This window comes from Equus caballus, chromosome 9 (genome assembly GCF_041296265.1).
Source record: "Equus caballus isolate H_3958 breed thoroughbred chromosome 9, TB-T2T, whole genome shotgun sequence".
NCBI classification, from domain to species: Eukaryota; Metazoa; Chordata; class Mammalia; order Perissodactyla; family Equidae; genus Equus; species Equus caballus.
In genome coordinates, this window is record NC_091692.1 from 78,145,418 (window position 1) to 78,167,538 (window position 22,121).

At 40.2% G+C, this 22,121-nt stretch overlaps 1 protein-coding gene across 2 annotated transcripts in view; it reads left to right on the plus strand.

Annotated features, from left to right (window-relative positions):
• DEPTOR (DEP domain containing MTOR interacting protein) overlaps positions 1-22,121 on the plus strand; it is a 143,489-nt gene that overhangs the window by 67,894 nt on the left and 53,474 nt on the right. For both annotated transcript variants that reach the window (XM_001496931.7, XM_023648901.2), the window contains exon 4: positions 1,346-1,524. In XM_001496931.7, coding sequence (XP_001496981.5) covers positions 1,346-1,524 — 179 coding nt within the window. The remainder of the gene's footprint in view (positions 1-1,345; positions 1,525-22,121) is intronic.

Consider the following 22,121-nt stretch of genomic DNA (forward strand, 5'->3'; position numbering starts at 1 on the left):
CTGGCCGGATGGTGGAAGCACTCATGGGTACAGGACCAGGTTTGTGGGGAAGAACATGAGTTCAAATTTGGGCTTGTTGATTTTGAGGTGTCTTTGAGATGTCCATGTGAATACAAAGGTCTGGAGTTGGGACTATAGGCCTGGTCTAGGGATATAAATTTGGGAATCCTTGGGGCATGGATGGTAATTGAAGGCATGGGGATGAAAGAACTTGCCTGAGAGACTATAGATTGAGAAAAGAAGAATTTGGGGAACTGAATCTCAAGGGATTCCAGCATTTAAAGTCCAGGGAGGTGAGGAAGAGCCAACACAAAGGTAAGTGAGAAAGAGTTAGGGACAAGAAGGAAACCAGTACAGTGTGATGTCCCTCTAGTTGAAGGGAGTGGTCAGTAGCATCTAATGTTATCAATGTCAACCAAAATGAGGACTTACCAAATGCCAATCATATATAGATGCATGGGAACTATTATGCTCCCAGTGGGAGCTATTTCAGAGATGCGGTGAGGACAGAAACCTGAGGAGTTGAAGAATGCTTGGGAAGGTAGGTCTGAGAAACAGGCTGTTATACAAACAGGGGATTGTGAATGAGTGACCTCCAATTACAAAGTATTTGTCTTAGTCCGTTCAGGCTGCTTTAACAAAAATGCCAGAGACTGGATAGCTTAAACAATAAACAGTTATTTCTCATAGTCTGGAGGCTGGGAAGTCCAAGACCAAGGCACCAGCAGATCTGGTGTCTGATGAGAGCTCTCCTTGGTTTGCAGTCTTCTCATTGTATCCTCACGAGAGAGAAAGAGGAAGCAAGCTCTCTTGTGTCTCTTCTTCTAAGGGCAGTAATCTCATCACAGGGGCTCCACCCTCATGAAATAATTGCCTCCCAAAGGCCTCATCTCCAAATACTGTATCACATTGGACATTAGCATTTCAATATAGGAATTTCGGGAGGACACAAACCTTCAGTCCATAGCGGTAGTCTTCTTAGCACAATAATTTGGGAAATGGAATAATGCCTTGAGGAAGGAAATACTAGCCTTTTTAGAAAGATAAGGTGGACTTGGTCAGTAACTTGTAACTCCTTTCCAAGATGCTTAAACTGCATGCAGTCTGCTAATCCTAGCGTTTTAGATTGAATTTTCTGTTTTTTTCTAATTACCAGGAAAATACATTTTGTTCACTTCGGAAGCGGATCCTTCGCTTAGAAACTACGTTGTGGCAGGACATGACAGCCACATCTGTCTGCCTGACAGCTTTGCTGTGATACTTCCCAGAAGCCTATGATGTCGAATTTCAAATAAGCTATTTTCCTTTTGTGTAAGTCTATTTTTCTTCCCTTTCTTCCTCCCAGGCTGATGAGCCCTGAAAACACGCTCCTGCAGCCCAGGGAAGAGGAAGGGGTCAAGTTTGAGCGCACCTTCATGGCATCTGAATTCTTGGATTGGCTGGTTCAGGAAGGTGAGGCCACCACAAGGAAAGAGGCAGAGCAGCTTTGCCACCGGCTTATGGAGCATGGCATCATACAGCATGGTGAGTGTATGGGTCAGCTTTGCTTGTGGTAACACACAACCCTAAAATCTTGTGGCTTACAACAGCAAGCATTTATTTCTCATTCATGGATCTATAAGTCAGCTGTGCCTCTGACTGGGCTCGGCTTGACTTGTCTCCAAGCTGGAGGTCAAGTGGAGGTAAATATTCTATGCTTTTTCATTCTTGGACCCAGCCTAAAGGAACTTCCACTCTCTGGGATATAGTGTTTTTACAGATGAGGGCAGAAGTTAAAGAGGGCAGGCAGATTCTTGTAGTGTCTCCAAAAACTTCTGTTTGGATATGATTAACATCACAACTCCCATCTCTAACTGGCTACAGCAAGTCCTCTGGTCAAGTCTGGATGGGAAGTAGATGCCTCTCAGAAAGTTGATTGCAAGGGGAGAATGAGAATTTGCTGAAGCATCATACAAGCTGCCACAGTGAAGAGGTAATACAAAAGGGCTTCATAAAAGTTTCACTTTCCTTTTAGGGCTGAATCATCATGATGCAATATAATCTATTGGTTAAGAACTATTGTTAGTTATCTATTGCTGCTTAAGAAATTACCCCAAAACTTAATGGTGTGAAATAATAATGAATGCTTATTCTCTCACACAGTTTCTCTGGGTCAGGAATCTGGGACAGACTTAGCTGGGTGGTTCTAGCTTGGGGTCTCTCGTGAGGTTGAAGTCAAGATGTCATCCAGGGCTACAGTGATCTGAAGGCTTGATAGGCTGGAGGATTTGCTTCCACAGTGGCTTACTTGTGTGCCTAACAAGTTGGTGCTGACTATGGGCAGGAAGCTTTAGTTCATTGCTGTAGGGACTTCTTCATAAGGCTCCTTGAGAATTCTTAAAACGTGGCAACCTGGTTTCTTCCAGAAAGAGTGATCCAAGAGAGAGCAAAACGGTGGCCACAATGTCTTCTAACTGAGCCTTGGAAGTCACACACTGTCATTTCCTCAGTACTCTATAGGTTACCAGGTCAGCTCTTTTCAAGGGAGAAGACGACAGTAGGGTGTGAATACCAGGAGGCAAGGATCCCTGGAGCCATCTTGGAGGCTGGCTATCAGTGGAACATAGGCTCTGGCATCCCAACTCCATCAGTTATTAGCTCCTTACCTTCTCTCATTTGTAAAATGGGGGTACCCTCGTAGGGTGGGTTGTAGGAGTAAATGGGAGAGATATAAAGCGCCTGGTTCAATGTCCTCCCCTTAAAAAGTGCTCAATCAGTTTATTAATATAGCTGCAAGGTGTAGGCTTGGAACAGTGAGGAAAGGTCTGGGAACCAGATAGGCATTTCAGCCCAAGAGTCAATATGAATGGTGGTGCTTGAGTCATTCTTGCTGTGAATTCCCCTACCCCCACTTCTATGCAGGGCTAGGATTTCTGTCCCAAGGTTAGGAAGATAACAACGGAATTATAGAGATAAAAGAAACTTTTGAAATTATTTGGCGCAATGTTTTACAACCTGTAGGTTGCAACCCTTTAGTGGGTTGTGAAATAAATTTAGAGAGCCATTCCCAGCATTAAGCAAGAATTTAAATTTACTAGACTAGACTCTTACTACTCAAAAGTGCGGTCCATGGACCCACAGCGTCACCTGGGACGTGTGAGAGAAATGAAGAATCTCTGCTCCTACCCAAGTCCTGCTGAATGTAATCGACATTTTAACGTGAGCCCCAAGTGATTTGAAGGCACATTAAACTTTGAGAGACACTGCACTGGATTTAACTAGAATAGAAAATATCAGAGCACGTTTTATGTAGTAAGGGTAAGTATTGTTTTGGAGAACTTTGATTTCAGTTAGATATACACTATATAAATATCTGCACATATTCATATATGTATTGATTTGCAACATAAAAATTATTTGTAACTGTGTTTTGGGGTCAAGTATTTTGAAAGCCGCTGATCTAGAGGCCTTGGTTAAAGTGTCACTCAAACCATTCAGTATGTTCCAGGGTTTTTCTCCTATGCGATGCTGCCACAATCAAACTCACAACTGTTTATTCACCACTTCCTATGTCTACTGCTGGGCTAAGTTCACTGAGGTGGGGAAGGCAGATAGAAGAGTATAGCACCAATGTGGTCCCTGTTCTTAAACAGCTTATAGTCTTGTTAGGAATATAAGATGGATATAGAAGCAATCAGAGAACAGTAGAAGATGTACTGTATAGTTTTTAAATTTGTTTATTTATTTTACACTATGTACCAAGCCCTGTTCTAATCATTGTGCACATATTAACTTATTTTAAACCTCTTAAACTCTTTGAGGCAGATCTTCTTTTGTTGTTAAATTTTATTTTATTCTGGTAATTATGAACACATAACATCAATTCTACCCTCTTAACAAATTTTTGCGTGTATAATGTAGTTTTCTTAACTATAGGGCAGGTATTCTTATCTCCGTTTTATAGATAAGGAAACTGAGGCACCAATAGGTTAAATCATTTGAGGCCACTTGGGTGGATATTTGCTAATAAATGTGAACTTGGACTTGGTTGGAGTGACTGAGGCTTTCCACAGTGAAAAACGGTGTGTTTGGGTTAGACTTGGTTCTGTCATCTCATCTCTGCTCCAGACAGAAAAAGTCAGGTGATACCAAGTTCTAGGAGAAAACCAGCCTCTTATACTATGATCTACTGGCTCATCCTGTACATCTCAACTTCAGAGAGAAGAGAGAGGTTGCAATCATTGTTTCCAAATGATTTCCAAACAGTGAGTAATTATACTTCAATTACAGTATAATTTAGTAACACTATAAACATAAATTCCATAAAGTCACAGAGTAAAGGATAAAATAAGGCATTGTTGACAGCAGATCTTAACCACTGAAGTTTCCTTTCCATAGTTTTAGGAGGATTGAATATTCTGTACATAGAAAGTCGAGTTCCCAAGGGAGTTCCAGTTTCCCAGCACAGTAATTCATCGCTAGCTCACATGTTCTAATCTGAGATATGAAAATAGAGCCACTATATATGATCATGTTAGAGCTAATGATAAATCCTAGTTAGTGTCTTAAGCAAAGCTCTGAATTGTCTAGCTAATAATTAATTTCACAGGTTAAACATTAAAGAAAGTCAGCCTTTAGGCTTTAAGCGGAAGGTTTCTGGATAAAAGTGGTTCCCTAGATTGAAACCAGTAGGCATAAAAAATTAGACCCACTTATGAAATCCTAACTAGCCTCCTTTATGAGTGGTGAATGATGCTCTATAATCAAGACAGGACTTGTTGGATGACTAATTAACTTAATCTGTATATATGTGTGTGTGTGTATACATGCATGTATGTATATATGTACATATTTATACAAATGGATTTTGTTGGCCATATATGTACGTAGTTATCTAGCTTTTCATTTATTGAGGTTTACCGTGTACCAGGCACTGGGCTAAATACTTTATAGATTTTAATATATTGTGTATTTAACATGTATGTGCTTCACATATGTGACGTATATATGTGAATCTCATTAAATCCTCACAGCAATTCTAGGACATTGGTATTATTGTTATTACTCTGAGTCTCAAGAAGGCTGCCCTGGGCAGAGACATCGGCCATGCATTACCCCATGTCCCTGCTGGAGGAAGAAGCCAGTTCTGTTTGGCCCCTCCTGGAAGGGAGTTTTACAGTGAGGAAGTCTGAAGTTCAAAGCCTTTGAGATATTTTCCCAAGGTTGCATAGCTAGCCAGTAGCTCCTAGGCATTGTGCCTTAGAGAGAAGTTTTCCTTGGCCCAGGACGTATGTAATCGGGTGTGGCTGCCTGGCACAGTGGAATGAACCTGGTCTTTCGAGGGAGACAAGACAGGATTTAGGTCCCAGCTCCTTCGCCTACTGAGTGACCATGTCTACGTCTTGACGCTTCCATTCCTCAGGTTTTTAAATTTATGAAATTAGAGTCACATTATATATCTTCAGGATTTTTGGGGGGAGAGTCTATGACCACCCACACGTACTAGAAGGACTCAACATATAGTTGGACTCATGGCTAAGATTTATTACAGTGACGCATGGCCAATGTCTCTGCCCAGGGAAGCCTTCTTGAGACTCAGAGTACAAGATTTTTATTGGGAGCTGCTCATGGAGGTATACTCTGCCTGCTTGGCCAGCCACAACTGCCAGCATTCCAGACTCTCAGAGGGAAAACATGTGTTCTGTATAAATCATAGTGTTTGTACAAACATTCTAGGTAGGCTGGAATGGGAGAATTCAGTGCCCCAGGTGGGCAAAGTTGCCTTATCAGTTAGTAACCTAGGGAACCTTCCAAAAGCCTAGTTCCCAGATACTAGCCATGGTCCAGCCCCACGAGCAGGCCCTTCTGTATCAGGGCTGCTATGGTAACTCTTTCCTGCACAGAGCTGCTGTAAGAATTGAATGTTAGTGGTTGGCAAAAGCTTTTAGCACAGCGTCTACCACTTATGGCCCTCCAATGCCAGCTATTGTACGTGATCTGATTAACTCTAAATAACAGTTAAAATTTATAGGGCCCCTATTGTACGCCAGACTCTGTTCTTAATCACTCTACTCATTTACTCATTTATTCCTCTCAATAACTCTGTGAGTAAGTATCATAATTATTCTCATTTTTAAGATGAGGTTAAGTAACTTGCTGAAGACAAGAGCTAGTAAATGGTAGATTCAAGATTCAAATCAAGGCAATCTGGCTGCTAATCACTAAAGAAGATTAGATGCTAATTCTCAGCTCTACTAGACTGGGAAAAAAATTCTCAACTTTCATTGCATCAGCTCACACAGTCTGGCAGATGTTAGAACTATAAAAATTGTTAGCTTATAAAATATACATGATTCCCTTTCCTCAAACAATGACCGAGTGCCTTGAGATTTTTGTGTGACCTTTGCAAATGTGATGAACACATTTCGTTACTCACATAAAATATCCTCTTCAACTGCTTTAGCTGCTATCCAGCTATCTTATCCTTAAATGGAGGGAGATAGAAACCAGAAAATCACATGGGTAAATTGCTCACAGCTGCAGCAGCTGACCCTGGGTAATCAGGCTACTGCTGCTGTGTCCAGGCGTATAATTTCCTCTTTTAAAGATTTAGTCAGTGCACTTCAACGATTTCAACACTTCATCAATCCCTCTTTCTTTTTCTTTTGTTTAAAAAAATGTATTTATATAACATTTTGCAATACACAAAGCAGTTTTACATATATTATTTTTTAATCCTCCCAGCTGCTCAAGGGTAATTGTGATCATCCCATTCTCCAGTAGAAGACAGTCGCTGAGACATTCGCTCTCATAGCCACGAAGAGAGAACTTGGGATCTGTTGCAACGGAAGCTAGATGCCAGATCCAGACAGGAATTAACCCTTCTTTCCAGTAATTAAGATCACTGACAGAATTCAGCCCAAGCCTGGGATAGCCTAGCCAAAGAAAGAGAGAGAGAGGAAGAAAGGATGGGAGGAAGGAAGAAAGAAAAAAGGCACTGATGATTGAGGCTAAGGGCAAAATTGCAACTTGCCCAAGACTATATGATTTTGCAGAAAAAATTATTCTGACTCTTGTTAAAACAGGTAGGAAGACTTTGTTCAAGACTGTTGCCATAGGAGTGTTGTAGCAGGGGAGGGAGATGGGGCTCAACTCCTAATACAACAAGGACAAGTGGGGATTTATAGCCACGGAACAGGGTGAGGAGATCAGTGGATGGAAATTTATTATAGGAGACATCAAGGGTAGCAGGGTTCTTGCTAAGCCAATTTAAGAGGATTCTTGGTAAAGGCCACCCAAGGATGTAGACATCGAAGATGGAGGTTGAGGAACTTGATCATATATCAAGACTGATCAGATATCAAGGGTGGAGGAGTCTCACTAAACTGACTTTGTAGGATTCTTTGCTATGACTGGACTGGGCAGGCCAAAGGCAGGATAGGGCCAAAGTCAAGGCCTAGTTGAAAAGAGGGCTTAGAGGAACCTGACTAAAGTTAGGACGAGGAGAAAGTCTTTGTTAATGGCAACCTATCCTTGCTTTTCCACCCTCCCTTCCTCTCCATTAAGACTCTCCTACTCACGTTCTCTTACTTTTTGCTTTTGGTAACTTCTTGCAAGTGACAAAATGCAGATTTTTCCATTACAGATGGTACCCAGTATCTTAGTTTTTCTTTACCCTTAATTAGAATATAAGTGCTTTGAGGACAGAGAATTTGTTTTCTCCATCTCTGTATCCCCAGTGGCTTGACATTTATGTGTTAGCTACTCAGTAAAAAATGTATTGAATGAATGAATGACAGTAATGACAACTTATTGAGGACTTGCCATTTGCTGGGCACAATGCTGATATTTATACCAGCTAAAGTTCTTTGAATATAAGTAGCCCCAATCATCATGGGCTTCAAATATATGGCAGAGCCAGCTGACAGTTAAAGGAAACATTGAGAAACCAGGCTGCCTGGAGAAGAAGAACTGGAGCAGCTCTTGGGGATTGAAGTGCCAGAACGAGTAACTAAAGAACAATCCTTTCCAGCCACCTACAGCAGAAACATAGTTCTAGCTATTCTATGCCTATGCAGTCACTTTCTCCAGATGCTTAACTCTAGAGAGCGACTCTGATTGGCTGAGCCTGGGTCACATGCCCACCTCTTGACTCTGGATGGGCAGGACCCTTTGACTGACAGACTCATCAATTTGGGGAGGGGCATTGTTCCACCAAATAAAAAAAGTTGTTTTTGTTTTTTGAGGAAGATTAACCCTGAGCTAACATCTGCCAATCCTCCTCTTTTTGCTGAGGAAGACTGGCCCTGAGCTAACAGCCGTGCCCATCTTCCGCTACTTTATATGTGGGATGCCTACCACAGCGAGGCCCGCCAAGCAGTGCTATAGCCACACCCAGGATCCGGTGGGTGAATCCCAGGCCACCGAAGCGGAACGTGTGCACTTAACTGCTGCGCCACCAGGCCAGCCCCTAAAAAAAAGTTTTTTGAAAGTTCTGTTACCATGGGGAATTGAGTACTGGACAGGCAAAAATAGACAGGCTATTCTTTACTACTATTAGATCATTTAATCCTCCCCCCAAAATCAATGCACTTGCTATCGTTATCCCTATTGTTTTAGATGACAATTTTGAAGATTTCAACTAGTATAATCATTCTTAGCTCCTAAATGTTAAATTTTCTGAATAGAAAAAAAATAAGGATGGGGTAGAATATTTTCTCAGTCTACTTTCGATAACGAATATTTCAAACATAATCTGTATCTGCAGCCATAATCTAATACAATTTTTTTACTTTCTCAATTTAGAATTTCTTGGGATTTTTCCCATTGTGTCCTCTGATATGCTTTAGCTCTGTTTTGCTTTTTATTATGGCCAAATCCAAAGCAGAAAGAAAATTAGACACGGCCAGGATACTATTGCAATGTAAACATAAGGGAACAAGGTTGCTTGCTAAAGTCAAGGACTAACACATTGGCACACAATATTGTGTTGATTTTGGTTAAAGGAAAACAGGTCTGTAGTTACACCAAGGCTTAGCTTTGAGAGAGTATGACGGGAATGAGAGATACCTTATCTTATCTAATCTCCCAAAAGAAGAGTGTTATGCACAAAGAACAGAGGTCTTTTGTGAACAATGTCATAACTGTAAATACTTCTCTCCTTAATTGACACCAGTATAACTTTTGTCATGTGTACAGCAACTGAGCCTCTAGATACAGACACCTGTTCAGCTCTGAAGCCTGTGATCCTACCAACTCCTGTCTTGCTCCTGACAGCTTGTGCCCCAGTGTCCCCTGCAGAACATAGTCGTCAGTTTTCCCAAATGTGACATTTTTGCAACAGCACTAGCAAGGCTTAAAACACAAGCACGTGATCTCTGTGCAGATGAGGTATGTGGAAAGTGTGCAGTCTCATATTAAGTGCTCAGCTTGGCCTTATGTGGTATTTGAAGGACTCAGCTGGGCTTCATTGGTTATTTTTAGTGGGACATGCAGGCTGGGGTCTCAGGTTTATTAGAGGAACATACGAGGATCTCCTGGGTGGAATGGACAGTTCAGACTGCTGATTCTGGTATGCCCTCCCCTCTCCTCCTGGTCAAGAAGCACTGTGGTGTCTAGTCCTGGTTACTGATGCACATGAGCTTGACCATAGCCCTCAAGGCAGGGTTAGGGGTGTGGGACAAAAAGTTAAGAGCCTCTCCTTTAGGGAATGAACCTTCTCCATTCTCTTTCCCATCACACACCGTTTTCCTGGGTCTGACCCTCTGTCAATCTTGAATAAGCTCCTTGTGTCAGCCCCTTCCCAACTGGGAGGCTGAGATTGCTGTCTGGCACCCAGGCTCTCCTTGGGAAGTTATAAGGATGATTCTTATAGCCATTTCATCCTTGTCCACTGCTGGCTCTCATGGTTCTTTCTCAAGAAATTCTCTCATTAGCCACTTCTGGCACTTGATTCTTAGCTGTTCACTTTAACTCAGTTTCTCTTAGCTGACAATTCCATCTCAGACAGTACATCTGGATTGTCTTTTGTCTTCTTCTAAGAAACCTGAGATCCCAGCCTATATGTCCCACTAAAAATAACCACGGAAACGTAGCTGAGTCCTTAAATTACCACATATGGCTAAGCTGAGTACTAAATACGAGACTGCACACTTTCCACATACTTAACTGCTCCCGCTCCTTCTTTCTCTTCTTCTCCCCCTCCTCCTCCCACCTCTCCCCTCCCCTCCCCTCCTCAGCCAGGAATGGATAAACTAGCTAAAGAATATTAATACCGTGGAGTTATTACTAGGTATAAAACTGACCATATATAAACTCTGACCAGTGTGACTAAGGAACGATATGAAGTTAAAATTTAAGAAGGAATTACACACACACACACACACACACACACACACACACACACACACACACACACATCCTGATTACAATTGGAAAAATATGTGCTTATTAACATGCGTAACCAATTTTAATCTAATTTGGAGCGTAATCTTTTTGTAAAATTATTTATATGTTATTTTAAGATGGATATAACATTTTAAAGGCTCTAACATTTTATCTAGCTTTTTTCTAAAAAGCTGCCCTTTACTTTCTTTCTTCTCTGTCCCAGTGATGACGTTTGACCCAACAAGGAACCCACCCACTCTTTTCTCTGCTTCCATCCAAGGAAGACCTGCATATCAGGGTCTATATTCTTTCCGTCTTATTTTAACCACTCCCTTGGCTGTCACCCAGGTTTCAGTCTGGTTGGAAACACCGAAGCCACCATACCAGTGGAGAAGCGTGGGCGTTGGTTTTACCACACTGGCTTACTCCTGTCTCTCTGAGGTCCTCTTTGACAGCTGCTGAGAACATCCCCTCAAGCAGGGATTCCTACTGAGGAGGAACTTAATGTGCTTCCTCATCAAAATGAAGGAAATAGGATGGGAGAGATCGTGTGAGAAAAAAAAGACAGCTGTAACAACAGCTCTTGATCCTTTGGCTGTCGGAAGCTCAAAATAAGAGTTATCTTCTAAGACAAATAGCTCTCAAAATGCTACACCTAAAGGGATGAACTTGTTTGTTGGTTAGCTGATCTGTTCCTATGAAACCAACCTCTAGACTGATCCTATTTCTTTTTTTTTTCTTTTTTGAGGAAGATTAGCCCTGAGCTAACTGCTGCCAATCCTCCTCTTTTTGCTGAGGAAGACTGGCCCTGAGCTAACATCCACGTCCATCTTACTCTACTTTGTATATGGAATGCCTACTACAGCATGGCTTTGCCAAGCGGTGCCGTGTCCGCACCAGGGATCCAAACTGGGGAACCCCAGGCTGCTGAGAAGTGGAATGTGCGAACTTAACTGCTGTGCCACCCGCCGGCCCCAAGACCAATTCTATTTCCAATAGAAATATGATATAAGCCACAAATGCAATCTATATATGTAATTTTAAATTCTAATAGCCACAGCAAAAAAAGTAGAAAGATATAGGTGAAATTAATCTTAATAATATATTTTAACTCACTGTTTCCAAAATATTGTCATTTCAAAATGTCGTCCATATGAAAAATACCAATCAGTGGTTTTGCATTCTTTTTTCATACTCAATCTTCAAAAACCAGTGTGGTTTTACACTTACAACTCACCTCAATTTGGACTTGCCACATCTCAAGTGCTTGGCAGCCACATGTGGCTAGTGGCTGCCATTCTGGAGAGCACAGCTCTAGACCTTTCTGAAACCAGTGGAGGGCTGGGTGGTATCCTGGTAAAGTGTGTATTCTATTTGTCAGTCCCTTATCTCAGAGATCTTTGTTCCCCTATAGCTGAGATTCCTGAAATATTGTGTCGAGGAAGCACCTCGTTATCTATATTTTGCTGTGCCATTTTGGACACCCAAATAAAGCTAGACGCCAGCTACACAAGTTTCTGGAATGATGACAAGAATTCCTCTCCCTCCCCCAGCACAGGGATTTCACAGTCATGTTTTCTTTCTCCTCTGATTCTTTAATATTTCCTTTGATTTTTAAATATTTCCACAAGTCAGAAATAGTTCACTGCCATCATTTAGACTGGATCTGGTCTTGACAGTTCTCGTTTTGCTCAGAAAGGGCTTATCCAGGATATAACCCCACATTCAGGAGCACTTTCTTAAATTCCGAGTCTTCTTCATGAGATCCTTTAGATTTTTGCTGGCAGTAGAACAGTAGTATTAATGTCGTATTGGCATTATTGTGACCCTGTCTGCCAGAGAGCTGTGGGTCTATATATGTTTATTAATTTGGATAAAAGAAGAAGTTATTGTAATTTCTTTTCTGCGTATGCACAAATTGAGGCCCAGGGACTGACTGTCCCTAACCAGATCTCATGCAGGAGGAATTAGAGCTCAGTTGCTGGGAGGCACGTCTTCTTTCTGCATGACTTTCTATCTTATTATTCTTGGCTTCTGAGTCAAGCATAGTTTGTTACAAGGTATGGGCTACAAAATAAATAGAAAGCGTTTGTTTTTTAAGCCTTTGATTTCACGTTTCCAGACCTGAGTTTGGAACAGTGTTGAGATTATTTTTGCTACAAATAACAGAAAATGTATGATGGCTTGAACAGAGAGGTTCCTCTGCCTCATGCCCCAGCTGGGGGAGTCCTGGGCTGATAATGATGTGGATGTGGGCTCCATCCATGTCTCTGCTCTGTCATCCTTAGTGTACATCAGGCCTCGTGTCTGCACTCTGGGCAGGAAGAAGATGGAATCACAAAGCTGTAAAGGGCAGAGGGGCATCACCTAGCAAGACTTTGCTCTTTATTTGGAAAGGATTGCCTATCCCAGGATGTTGTACCTACATTGCATGGGCCAGAACTGTGTCACGTGGTCCCAGTTGCTGGAAGGCAATTGGTGAATCAAATACTTTTAGCCAGGTACACTGCCGCCCTGAACACATTATAAAGGAGGAAGAAAGAGAGAATGGGTTATGGACAAGCAGCTAGCCTTGTCAGCCACAAGGACAAATATCTTTTTCATTAAGTAACTAAGTGGCCTTCCCTATGAAACATGAACTTCTAAGGAACAGGTTTCTTCCTGTGTCTGTGCACTGAGTTCCTTGTAGCTCCAAGCGAGATTTAAAATAGGTGGGTGTGTCAATGTTCGTGTCTTAATTTTCACAAATGGACCATGGTTATATTAAGAGGGGGTGCTGGGTGAAGCGTATATGGCAACTATCTATACTGTCTTTGCAGCTCTTCTATAAATCTAAACTTATTCCCAAATATAAAATATACTGGAAAAAAGTAGGTGAGGTTTTTCCTATATCTTCTATCTTCCTTTTTGTTTTAGAGAAGATGACTACAAATATAAATAAGATAGAAAATATGTGAAGACAGTTTTTAAAAACCTCTAAATCTCACTGCTATCTTCCTTTTCTGAACATCTGCTCCTTCATCCTCTGAGGGTCCTAGTCTCTTCAGTTTCATGAGGAACACCTGATAAATTACCAGTAAGTACCACCAGGGTCATGTGGTCACCTTTCTGGGATTAGTAAGAAAATGCCATCCAGAAATGAGCCTTTGGTGAGCTTTCATGCTGAGTGTTTCCTGGGTTGGGTTTTATTCCAGTGTCTCCAGCATCACATTGGATGTCCTTCTTTGTGTTGTTGGCCCTGCTGAATTTATCTGGTTTAGGTAGAAGGCTTCTTTTCTGCCCCAGACCACCTCGAGTTGTTTCCAGAGCCTTCCCCCACATAGGTAAAGTCTGTAAAGGCTCATACCTTGGAAAAGTATCCTTTGGGCTCTGTCACCCTGGGTCCTCAATTGGAAGTCCACATACAGCTAATGTTAATTGAGTGCCTCTATGGAACAGAAGCTCTAATGGGCCTTTTACCCGTGTTGTTTCCTTGTTTCTTCAACTCATTTTACAGATGAATAAAATTGAAATTCAGGGCAGTTAAGTAACTTAGTAAAGAGCAAAGCTGATATTCAACCCAAGGCCATCTGAAGCCAGAGCGGTGTTTTCTGTGTTATTGCTATGTCCTTGTAATAAGCAATTTCAAAGTAATAAACATTCTGTCCTGGTGAAGAGTTTTGTAGAAAACATGCCTAGCCAAATTGCCTTTGTAACCTGGAGATAGGAATAAATGAAGGAAAAGCAGACTCCGTTTTCTTGTGTTTGTAAGCTCATCTGCCTCCTTATTTGGCATTATTACATCTTTGGATGGGAGACAGCCTACCAAGAAGATTAAGAAATGGGGTTCCAGAGTTAATCTGTCAGTGTTTCTGTCTTAGATCTTCCAGTCAATGACTATAGGACCCTAGACAAGTTTACCTTTATAATCCCCAGTTTTCTCATCTGTAAAGTGGGAGTAATTACAATAGCTCTTTCATAGTGCTGCTATGAGAACTGAATGATGTAATCATGCAGTGTGCTTGGCACAGGGCCTGGCATGGAGTAGTACTCCATAAATGTTAGCTGATTGTCATTGTTTGTGTCATCAACATCCTCATCATCAGATGCCTTGGTGGGTAGAGCTTAACATGTTTGATGACCTCATCCATTGCTGGTCTTAAACACTATCTTCTACATAGTCTCTGCTGAATATATACTTGTTAAATAAATCAACACTGCTTTAATTAGGCCTTTGGATTTATGCCAGTAGTTCCAGAAGATCTAGAATACGTTACAGATTTCTTTCGTTGAATTATGTATCTGAGTTATCACATTTGCCAGACAAAATAGATTTGTTATTAGACCTCTCTCTACTTACAGTATAATCTAGTCTCTGGAAAACAATCTCATCTCTGACAAAATACTCTTTGTTCTGAATTTTATCAGTAACAGTAAAAGTTCTAGTCTTTGGAATTAACCCAGCTATTATTTAATGATGCGTAGAAAAGAATAAAACATATTTTGACCTTCAGTCTGTTTATTACCTTGACATTACTGGCAGTAAGACACAGAAGCAGCAGAAACCTATATAATCACGATATCATGTTTTGATTTTCTTCTTTCCTGCTATCTTTAGTAAAGTTACTTTGAATCCTTTTTCATCTTCTCTTTCCCATCGCCTCTCCTCCCTTCAGTCAATTAAATAAGTGTAATTGGGTTCTAACTTTGTGAATGTGAAGTGTTGTGTTTTAGTAATTTATCAGTTAATAGGACTTTATACCTTAAAATCAATTTCCTGCTTTCATATCCTCTTCTGAATGTTGTCAGTGCTCAGGAAGTAATTACTTTAGTCCTCTGACTCACTGTTGATATTGCCTTTTGAGGAGTTTTGTATCCCAAGCACCTAGCACTGCCCTTATGTGGCGTAGGCACTTAAACACACTTGCTTAATGTTCTTGAATCAAGGACTTTTGCTTCTTTCGGAAACAGGGCTCTTTCAACTCCTGCATCCCTTTAGGATGGTTTGAGATGGGTAGTTATGGCCTTAAGTACAGCTCAGATTTTCTTTAAAAAATAGCTTTAATCTCATGTTGTAGTTAATTCTCAGTTCATGTTTTCCACCAAACACATGATTAAAAAGCGTACATTAATGTTTTTTCAGTCCTGATAATTTTTAAAATATGCAACATACTAAATGATTTCAGATGCTTGGACTCTGTAGAACTGTGATCTAGCGGGTTCAGGGAGGTCAAAGCATGCAAATCCGTCCCTGGATGTGGGAAACCACTGAAAGCTTTTGTCTCGTTGGCAGGGGAGTTGCAGTATTTGTATATGCAGAATTTATTTGCCTTCTAGAAACACGAATTCTCAGGACTAGATCTGCCACCTGTTTATCCTCGAAGTTTGTCAGTACACTGAAGCAGTGTCTAGAGGTGCTAAATGGTCCTTTTAGGATGAAAGATAGGGGTCAGTAGGGAGCAAGTGGTAGGATAGAGGCCGTCCTTGATGACCCAGAATGACATTTCACCAAAGCCACCACCCACCATCGTACACTGGGTGAAGTGGTGAGCTACACTTACCTCTGTTGTTGTGGAATGTAGTGACTAAGAATGCTGATCGTGGCAGCTAGTGAGGGTGTTCTGTCTTTGAGGTGACCCTGAAGATCTTTTTATTTGACACTGGTTTGTGGTTTTAGTCATGGCCTGCTTGGCCTCATCTTTGCTGATCTTTCTTCTTCCTCATGATAATCGTCATTGTCCTCATTCCTCTCGCTGTTTAAGCTGTCTTTTTACTTAATCCCAAATTGAAGACCACCTTTAAAAAAATTATTTTGATGATGTGGGGCCTGACCCGGTTGCAGAGTGGTTAAGTTTACGCGCTCTGCCTTGGAGGCCCGGAGTTTGCAGGTTCGGATCCCACACACGGACCTATGCACCACTCATTAAGCCGTTCTGTAGTGGCATCCCACATACAAAATAGAGGAGGATTGGCATAGATGTTAGCTCAGAGACAATCTTCCTCAAGCAAAAAGAGGAAGATTGTATTGGCAACAGATATTGGTTCAGGGCCAATCTTCCTCACCAAAAAAAAAAAAAAAGAAAGAAAAAATTTGATGATGTGCCATCCAGGGAATAGTTGATATCTGCACATTCTCTTCCCCCACCCCCACACCCCTTATCACACTGCTGGATTCAGTTCACTTATTTCAAGATGCCTGTTGTGTATGTCATTTGCCTGCAAACATTTCAAGGATGAATAAAAGTATGTGACCTTCCTCCCTTCAACTAGATAAGTTGCCTAAAATGTCTTTTATATTCAGCTAGACTTGCAGGGCTCAAGATGATAAGTTTTTATAGTCATCCTTAGACTATATGTGTAAGTAGACTAGAAGCCAATTTTCCTCCTTTTACATAATCAGCTTTTAAAAATTTCTTTATGTTTGCTGAAATCATACTAATAATTTATAAGGGAAAAAATGTAGCCACATCATCCACAAAAAGAAGAATATATCTGTAACAAGTCACTTTATTATTTTGGTGAACTACGTGACATTTCCCTCATGCTTTGTAAAAAATAAAAGCATACAGTGAATAAGGATCTGGTTTTTTTGTTTTTGTTTTTTTTTTGTTTGCCAAATATCAGCAATACTGTGAGTTTAGGGCTTCTAGAATCTCAACTTTCCTAAGCAATAACATCCTCTTGTATTTACATTGCTTCAGCTTTCTGGCTGTGTCTGCTTTTCTTCCTATTTTATGTCTCGTTTAATACCAAGCCAAGCCAAATCCCTAGAGAATTCCACCAGTGCAAAAGGGATGGCTTGGAAAGTCCTAGAAATTATAAATTGGATGAGTAAACAAATTGTCAGTTTTCAGTTACAGCTGTTGATAGCAGCACACTGAGAATATTAGATATTGAATATAGGCTTTGAACTTTGTCTCTTCTTGTTCCTTCCTGTTTAGAACAAAGGAAGGAGCAAAGAACAAGATTTGTTAAACTGTGTATGTCACAACACTTACTACAATATGAAGGTCCTGTATAGCACTGGCATCTGAGAAATGAAGGATCGGAACAACCTCAAAATGTAGAGACACCGATCACTGTTCTCCTTGTTTTTTCTTTCCTTCTCTTTAACTTTTTTTCCCAGATCTTAGGTTATTTTTTCTGTGTTTAACCAAGAACAAGTTGCCTATGTAGCAAACGATTTTCGTATTTAATGTGGAGAATGTTGTGTTAAAGTATAGAAAGAGTCAACTTTTCCTTCTCTGGAATGTAAACTGTATGTCATTGAGCTATTTTTTATTTCTTAAGACTTTACACATGTAATTTATGGCCATAAAAAAGAAATCTTTGGCTTTCTTCATCTGGTTACTTCCTAAAACTTCCTGTGTCTTAACTCACTCTTTTATTTCCAGCTTTCTTTTGACTTCGGAGATTTAAATATTTTCTGGTGGTATACTTGCTAAACTTGATCTGGATATCTGGTTAAGATTTCATATTGCTCACAAGTAAAAAGGTGACAGAACTGCTCATGGAAGATGGGCAGAGTATTCTTTGAAAGAAGGGCAGAAAAGACAGAAGAAATGGGTTCTGTGCAGGAATTTAAATAACCAAGGGCTGAAGTGGATCTTCAGGAGCCTGAGAAGAACACTTAGTGCCATGCCAAATCTCTCATGGAAATCATCTCCTTTCTTCTTCACAGCAAAACTATGCAAAAATTTGAGGCTTAACACGTACATTTCCCAAAGCACTCAGCTAGTAAATGTGGCAGAACCGGAATCAAAACTGAGTCATATGACTCTAAAACCTTTGCTTTTCGTTGCACGATACTATTTTCTAAAAGTTATTCGGTATAACAAAGTTTTCAGTCAAGTCCAATTTAATTGTTTTGTTTTTGTATGAAATGATGTCTCTTTTAGCAGACTTTGGTGTTGATGAGCTTGAAAGGATGAGCAGATGGAGGTGTCGTAGTCCAATCAGCGTGCTAAGATAGGTAGCTGGGAGAGTGCGTGACACTTAGTAGGTGCTCACTTTCTTGAATAAATGGATGGTTGTCATATGTGATTGATTGATGCTACAATATGACTGTCTATCTGCACTCTGTCAGCTTTAGTAACTCTGATTATCTCTGCCACACCGAGGGCTACATTCACAAACAAAGCAAATGTATGAAACTCAGTGTTCGTGTCATTAAAGCTTTAATGAGAGGAAAAAAAGAACACTTCTAAAAACAACATAATTCACTGAAAATGTTGCAAGTGGCACATGCAGTTGTCACTTCTCTGTTCTGACAGGAGAACTTGACTCCACATCTGCCAGCCACACAGCTGGAGAATGAATGAACACTTGGAGATCTTTGTTTCACAGAGTGTGGCTGCTCCCGAGGCACTAAAATCCAACTAAGTCCTTGAAAATTGAACTGGGACATTAAATGTAATGTCTCATAAAGTTGAATTCCTATAAGCCAAATGGCAGTATATCATCAGTAAATGATGACAACAGTAAAAACAACAAGAGTGGTTGTAAAATAATAAAGGTACAATTTATTGAGTTCTTGCAGTCTGCTAGACATTATGCTTAACACCTATGGGTTACTATCTCATCCAGTGCTCATTTTCCCTGATTTGGTCAGGTTTAAGGTCATATACGCTATTGGGGAGAGAATGTGATGAGTAAGGACTATTTAAATTTAACTCTTGTATCTTATCTTAGGTGGTATGTTTACCCTTTTAGCCATAGGTAGTATAGAGCTGGGGAGGTGGGGAATGGAGAATGGGTGTGAGTTAAACTCTGAGTCAGGAGTTAAAGCCCCAGGAGACATATGATTAAATTAGAAGTCAAGTTTCTACTTCAGTTAAAAATATTTTTCAGGTATTTTTATCTTTTATAGAATTTGTTTGGATTCAGAATGATTTTCTGGATTTATTTATATGAGAGCCAATGTTTTGTATAATTCATTGTACAAAGAGAAAACAGTAGGCGTTAATAAATGTATGCAGAGCTATGTATTTGCAGGTTATAATTTAAGATACTGTTGCCAAAGTCAACTTAAGGACTTTTTTAAATCACAATAAACTTGAAAGGTTGCCAAAAATAAATCACTTATCTGCAAAATTTTTATTGTAGTTTTATTGAATGTAGTGATATAATAAATTTATGTAAAAATTTGACTATCCACAAGAGAGCCACTATTTGGAGATATCATTTCAAAGTGTAATTGGCTTATCTCCTGGTCCAGGATGCATTCAGCATCTCCTGAGTCCGAGAATGTATTCTTTACTAAGAACGTGCAGAACTACCACTGAAGTAAGTGTATTTGTCTTTGTGGCCAACATTATTCATTTAGCCAAAGTGAATAGTTTATCACTGCTTAAAGACTAAAACACTCTTATGAATCATTTGGTTAAATGTTGGCAGTGGTACTCTCCTAATGGGACCCAACTTGCTGAGACTCTGATATTCACATAACCAGAAGAATTATTCATTAGCAAACGTGGATGAGAAGTACAGTTACAACGCTGGATTGCATTTGCTAGTGTTGAGCTAGAAGGCTTGCTATTTGTAAACACCCAAGAAGGCTGTTGAACCACTTAGCATTATTGATAAAGGAGATGATTCTTAAGGAGTTGTATTAGATTATTTTTCTAGTAGTTTACAAAATTTTGAGTTTCACAGTCCAAAAACAGTTTGCCAAGAACGTGTACTTTAAAAAAACCAAACTTCTATCCATTTCCATCATCATTTCATAAAACATTGGGCAAGAAAAATACCTAGCATATAGTCAGTCTGCCTCAGTAAATGTTAGTTGAATGGGTGGATGAATGAACAACAAAAAAGTAGTGATGATATAATTTCAGAACAAAGGAAAGGCTTTAAACGGAATATTTTTAGTGGTAAGAAGAACAAAATGCATTGTCCTTAATGTTCCAGTTTCCCAGTGGCCCAACAGACTCTTCATGACCTACCCTGGGCCTACCTACAGGTTGGTTTGGGGGGAACTGCTTCATCTAAGTAGTTTAAAGTTAGCTCTGTCCTGGACATGCTGCTGATCTCTCTGATACCCACCATGGACGATTCACTGCCAGTCATTTTCTGAACACCCACTCTGAGCCAAACACATAGTGGTCTATGAGTTGAGAATGCCAGAATGATTAAGACACAGTCTGGGCTCTCAAGCAGAGTGACTTAATTGGGGAAAGAGAGGTTCTCCTCCCACCCCCGCAACAAAAAAACCCCATATTACACTACAATATGGTTAAGTGTCACAAAAAGACTGCCTATTGCCAGATGTGTGGGTGACAGAAAGACGATAAAGATAAACTCTATGATGAACGTGGGAGTAAGGGATGGAGAAGATGATGTTTTACCATAACTTTATAGAGTCTTTTCTAATCTCTTATGGCCTATGTCTCTAGGTAAACATGTTGTGTGGGTTCAGAAGCCATAGTTGTGCGGCCTTGGGAAAGTACTGAATTAACTTGTCTCAGTTCTTCCTCTGTAAAATGAAGATAGCAGCAATATCTACCTTACAGAGTGATTGTGAGGATGCTATTGTATAATACTTATAAAGTGCTCAGTTCAGCGGCAAATAGTAAATGAGCTACCAGTACCATGATTATGACTAAACTTCAGCAGAGTGGGCTAGAGATGGCAATCAGTGGATACTGAGGGTTTTATAAACTCTGGTGGGCTAGGATGACAGCCCACCCATCACAGAAATCAAGATGAATCTCAACCTTTGACCTCTTGAGATGCATCTTAGAGCAATGCAAAGAGCGTTGGACTTGCCTCTGCCGCTAACCAACTGAGCATATTGTCTCACTTTCTTCATTGCTGAGAGAGAGGAGGCCAAGCCCTCCTTTCTATAGGAAGAACCTTTTAAGTTTCTCCATGTTAAGTCACATTGAACTTTTATGTTTTAATTGTTTGGATTTGATTGTTGATTTGGGGTTTTCCTCCCTATGTTCCTTAATAAGTTTCTTACGTGTGTACATTTATTTTTCAGTTAATGTCAATTTTTAATGAATCTTGTTTCACTCACAGGCTGAAAATAATCTCTCCTCTGAATTTCCTTAGCACTTTATCTATAATTTCCTTAAAACAGTTGAAGTTTTTATCTTATGCGACAGTTACATGTGAGCATGTTTTATTTCCTCTGCTAGACTATAAGCTTATCGTGGGTAAGAATTTGTTATATAATTTATGTAATTTGTATTCCTAGGTCTTAGAGCAATGATGATTTCTTTCTCTTTCTTTTGCTTGACTGGCCTCTAGGTATTCATAGTATAAATGAGTCAATATTTAAATACTGAACAAAAGATGGAGAATGTTCCTCTCCATCAGATTTGGTATTTGCCAGCCCTGTTTTTTGCTCAACACAGATAGATAGATTAGATGGATAGATAGATAATTCTATTTGTTTTTCATTCTACTTGTCTGTGTACTTAAAATTTTTTTCCAGTTTTATTGAGAAATAATTGGCATACTTTTATTGTATACTTTTAAGATATACAGTATGATGGTTTGATTTACATATATTGTGAAGTGATTACCACAATAAGTTTAATTAACATCCATCATCTCATATAGATACAATAGAAAGAAAAAGAGGGGCTGGCCCGGTGGCACAGCGATTATGTGCACACATTCCGCTTTGGCTGCCCGGGGTCGCCAGTTCGGATCCCGGGTGCGGACATGGCACTGCTTGGCAAGCCATGCTATGGTAGGCGTCCCACATATAAAGTAGAGGAAGATGGGCGTGGATGTGAGCTCAGGGCCAGTCTTCCTCAGCAAAAAGA